At 39.1% G+C, this 5,433-nt stretch overlaps 1 protein-coding gene across 1 annotated transcript; it reads right to left on the reverse strand.

Moving 5' to 3' along the window:
• Nucleotides 1–1,007: 1,007 nt before the first annotated feature.
• Nucleotides 1,008–2,945, reverse strand: LOC142180165 (uncharacterized). The gene is made up of 3 exons (XM_075251106.1): nucleotides 2,090–2,945; nucleotides 1,147–1,763; nucleotides 1,008–1,061 (listed from the first exon to the last, which is right to left on the reverse strand). The coding sequence occupies exons 1-3, from the start codon at nucleotides 2,943–2,945 to the stop codon at nucleotides 1,008–1,010; spliced, it is 1,527 nt and encodes a 508-aa protein (XP_075107207.1).
• Between the last annotated feature and the right edge of the window lie 2,488 nt (nucleotides 2,946–5,433).

Genomic DNA, 5,433 nt, shown 5'->3' on the forward strand with positions numbered 1-5,433 from the left:
CTCTTGAGAGTCTTCAATAATGTTGTCAGATACTCCATAGCCAATACAAATAGATAATGAGATAGTGGATCTCCCTGTCTCAATCCTTTCTTAGCTTGAAATGGCCTAGTAGGTTGCCCATTAATGATGATGGAATATGAGACTGTTGTTACACATCTCATAATCCATTGCACAAATCTCCCTGGCAACTGCAGATATGTTAACACTTGCTCTAAATAACCCCACTCAACTGAGTCATAAGCCTTCTTCATATCTATTTTCATCATGCATCTAGGAGAAACACCTTTTTTGCCATACCCTTTAACTAACTCATGACTAAGTATTATGTTATCATTTATCAGTCAACCAGGAACAAAAGCTGACTGACTTTTATCCACCAGCCCATCCATCACTCCTTGTAATCTATTAGTTAGGACCTTAGATATAAGCTTGTAAAGTAGTGTGCAACATGATATTGGCCTGTACTCAGTAATTTTAGAAGGATTTTTTACCTTAGGTACAAGTGTTACAGTTGTACAATTTATAGGCTGGTACATAGTTGAACTTGAGAAGAACTCCATTACTGCATCTGTAATTGTGTCTTCTACTACAGGCCAAGCTTTCTTGAAGAATAAAGCATTGAAACCATCACACCCAGGGGCTTTGTTGTCACTTATGCTTTTTAGAGCATGATATATCTCCTCCTTTGATACCTCTGTTATCAGTTGCAGTTGTTGCACTCTATTCACCATAGGACCATCTCTCATGACAGCTGGATTAATAGCAGGCAACTCATTTGCTGAGGAACCTAATAGTTGTTGGTAGAACCCTGTCACTTCCTCCTCAATTCCCTGCCTTGTTTGCACTGTATCCCCATTACACTTTATTAATCTTCTGATCTTGTTCTGACTGTATCTATTTTTTATATTTGCAAAGAAATATGCTGTATTGGCATCACCTAGCTTTAACCATTTTACTCTTGACTTCTGCCTCATAATACTTTCCTCCACCCCTAACCATTTCTCCAACTATACTTTTATTTCTTTTTCATCAGCTACTAGGGCCTCAGATTGACCAGGATCCTTCATTTGTTCTTGCAAAGCAATTAGTCATTGCCTACATACCTTGATCCGATCACCAATAATATTATACTCATTACCTACATACCTTGATCCGATCACCAATAATATTATACTCATTATTGTTTAACACCTTCATAGCCTGCTTCACTCTTTTTAGTTTCTGCCAGATATTCCTCATATTGTTTTGTTCCTGTGGCCTCTCCCATGCTTCACTTACTATCTTTATAAACTCATCATGTTCAGCTAGATGATTTAGAAATTTGAATGGTTTAAGACTACAATCTTCATCCTCCTCTAGTGCTATACTCAGTGGGGAATGGTCAGAACAATGTGGATCCATAATCCATACCTCTAAGTATGGCATGGCCAGCATCCATTTAGCATTAATCAAAGCTCTATCAATCTTGCTATAAATGTGTCCATTTGTCCATGTAAAGCTCCTTCCACTAGTTTTCATTTCTGTCAATCCAGTACTTTCAATAAACTCATTGAAGTCTCTGACCTCCAGTTCTTGCACAGGATTACCAATTGGTCTATCTTCCCCTGATCTAATGGCATTATAATCCCCCATTATCAACCATGGCCCTTGCTGTATAGAGTGTAATCTTGTCAGTTCACCCCACAGACTTCTTCTATCTTCCAAACTATGCAATCCATATACAACTGTAAAAGTGAACCTCATATCCAATCTCCTAACATAAACTGAAGTGTGTATAATTTGAGAAGTTCTACACAACTCTATGCAGTCTATTTCACTTGAATCCCATAGCAACCATATTCTTCCTTTACTACTATATTCATAGTTGTCTAATCATGCCCATCCAGGTGTAATTTTCCTTATAATTTGCATAGCCTTCTGTTCTTTTATTTTATGCTCTAATAATGCAATCATATGTACTTTATTACTTTGAATGAACCACTTCACCTCTTTTTGTCTAGGGGCTTTATTTAAGCCCCTTATGTTCCAAGTTACTAGCTTCATACAGGTATGAAAAGAGGTTGCATAGTCCCTTCCTGCCCATTATTACCTTGTTGTCTACTTGTTCCTTCCTCCATTTGTCTTGGCATTGCTAGCTGCAGTTTAGACTCTGTGAGAAGATTAAAGCAATTAAGCACATTGACTACATTAACTGGTTGCCTCTCTCTGCTTCTAGCTGCTGACTTTTCTATAACAGTCTGCCACACTTGTTCTTCATTTCCTTTCAGTGCTCCTATACCAGCACTAGCAACCAATGTACTAGTGCTAGCATTTCCTTCAATATTAGGCTCTATCAACTTTGATTTCTCCTTAACAACAGATTTCTGCACTTTGGGTACAAGTTTAGGTTGCCATTCCTGTTTCTGCTTTGCATTCTTAGCCTTCAGATTTAGTCCTAGCTGCTCATCTACTCTGCATTTGTGGCCAACTTGCATACATTTAGTACAGAACTCAGGGACCCAATCATATGCTATTTCCTGAATAAACTCCCTCCCATTTGGATCAGTCACCTTGATGAACCTAGGCAACTCTTTAGTAACATCCATTTCCACCAATACTCTTGCATAGGAGATCCTATAAACTTGAGTAGTACAAACATCAACATATAGAGGGATTCCCAAACCACTACTTATCCTACTTAGTGACCTATTTTCCCAGCAATTCAAAGGCAAATTAGGATATTTGACCCACACTGGTATAGTTTGAAGCACCTCTTTATTGATATCAAAATCAGCAGACCACATTTTGACAATGATAGGCTTGTTATTCAACATGTGAGGTCCTGAATACAGCACTTCATCCCTATCTTCAATAGAATTGAAACGAACCACAAAATATCCATTATTGTGAAAATACACCTTAGGCTTTGCTACAAAGTTCCATACTGAAGCAATGTACCTTTCCATGGCACCTATTGTTGGACTTTCTCTAACAACATACAGAATTAACGCTTGCTTCTAGTTCTGAGTCTCCTTCTCAATTTCTTCCTTGCAGAGTTCCACAATCACCTCACCATTTTTGATAGTTGGTGCAATAAAACTCAGATCCATGCCTTTTGCTGTAAAATTCGATCCCACGAATAGATTTGCCCACTGTTTCTGCCCTTTATCAGCCTCTACAGGAGGCAAATTCACTTGAGGTTGAGTTATCTCTGCTGTAGTCCTTTTCCCCCCCCAGTTCACCAGTAATTGGTACAGAACTCTTACCAGTTGTCACATTTTTGCATACATTAGGGCTTGCATGTATCATCGGACCATCAACAACTACTTTACCACTATGATTGCCCTTATCTAGTGGAGTTTTCATACCTTCCTTCGTGATTGACAATGGCGGCCACTGTTCCATTGGAGCTTCCCCTTGATCTCTAACCATATTGCTCTCATTCCTCAGAATTGGAGTGTTTGTTCCTGCGTAATCAGTTACTTGGCTCGTGGTTGTAATTCTCTTCGGTCGTCCCCTCCCCATGTCAGTTGGCGTATGTTAGCACATGCACTCTAACGTGCGCTGGATGGATAGTGCGGCATAAATCAAAAAGATAAATCTTATTAGCTGTGAGCTCTTTAGCAAGGAGCATCTCTGTTCTATCTTGATATTTAATATCTTTAATCATAATAATATTGATCTAAACTATTTTTTTCCCCTTAAACATCTCATGTTGAAACCATATTTACTTTGTCAAAAGAATTTGTCAAAAGACTAATATTTGAGACCGAAGAGAATAACTATCTTCAAATAGAAAATTGAAATATTCTTTGCTTTATTAGTATTCTCAAGGCTCTATTATCTAATAATTGAGTTTGTACACTGCAGTTTCGGCAAAGGCTATTACGTATAGTTGAAAATGGCGTCCCTTAAATTACATGGCTTTTTGGGTTGTAAAAGGCACATTTAACATAAATCCTGCATGAAAATTGCAAAGTGCCACAGATTTCTTTTTTCTTTGGTATTAGTCAAATTACGAAAATTCCTTCGATGTTTTTTCTTCAAAACAGTTATGACCCTTAATTGAAATTTCAAATTTGATCTAGGAATAGTTTTTTTATATTTTTAATGGAGAACGTTTTGCCCTTTGGTCGATTTATGACACGAATCTGAATTATTGAGGATAACAACAACAATAATGACCCAATAAAATCTCACAAATGGGGTCTGGGGAGGGTAATGTATACGCAGACCTTACCCCTACCCGAATGGAGTAGAGATGCTGTTTTCGATAGATCCCCGACTCAAGAAAACGGAAAAGACGAGAAGAGACAATATATTAGTACCATCAACAGAAACCATAGAAATAGTAACATCATCATAAGAACTAGAAAATAGATGAAATGCAATAACAAAAACTAGTAAATAAGGCCCGGTGCTATAAAAAGTGGAAGAATAGTGTGAACACAACATTAACCACTAGCAGTCTAAGACCAATACTATCAAACTCGCCTCACCCCCAGTACGAGGTAGAAAAAAAGAAGCTCGACTACCTCCTAACTTACAACCCTAATGCTCGACCTCCACACCTTCCTATCGAGGGCCATGTTCTCGAAAATTTGTAGCCACTCTATGTCCTGCCTGATCACATCTCCCCAATACTTCTTAGGCAGCCCTCTACCTCTTCTCGTACCCGCCAAAGCCAACCGCTCGCACCTCCTCACCGGAGCATTAGAGCTTCTCCTCCGCACGTTCCCAAACTATCTAAGCCTTGCTTCCCGCATCTTGTCATCCATAGGAGTCACGCCCACCTTCTCCCGAATATCTTCATTCCTAATCTTATCCATCTTGGTGTTCCCGCACATCCACCTCAACATCCTCATTTCTGCTACTTTCATCTTCTGGATACGAGAGTTCTTAACTGGCCAACACTCTGCCCCATACAACATGTCCGGTCTAACCACCGCTATATAAAACTTACCTTTGAGTATCAGTGACACTTTCTTGTCACACAAGTCTCAAGATTCTAACCTCAATTTAATCCACCCACCTATATACGGTGTATGACGTCCTCGTCGATCTCTCTGTCTCCCTTGGATAATGTAACGATCCGACCGGTCGTTTTGAGCATTTGCACTTCGCTTGTTAGTTTACATGCATGAGTAGCTCTGTATGAGGTATTTTGACTTATGTGAATCATCGGTTTTGGCTTTCAGGTTATTCAGAATTGAATTGAAAGAATGGATTTTATTGTTGAAGCTTTAAATTGGGAGAGTTGACCAAGTTTGACTTTTTGTGAATTTGAACTCGGAACAGAGTTTTGATGGTCCCGGTAGGTCTGTTGAGTGATTTTGGACTTAGGAGCGCGTCCGGATTGTGATTTGGAGGTCCGTAGTGTAATTTGGCTTGAAGTGGCGGAAGTTGAATTTTTGAAAAGTTTGACCGGGAGTGCACTTTTTGATATCGGGGTCA

The sequence above is a fragment of the Nicotiana tabacum genome, chromosome 4 (genome assembly GCF_000715075.1).
Source record: "Nicotiana tabacum cultivar K326 chromosome 4, ASM71507v2, whole genome shotgun sequence".
Classification (NCBI taxonomy): Eukaryota; Viridiplantae; Streptophyta; class Magnoliopsida; order Solanales; family Solanaceae; genus Nicotiana; species Nicotiana tabacum.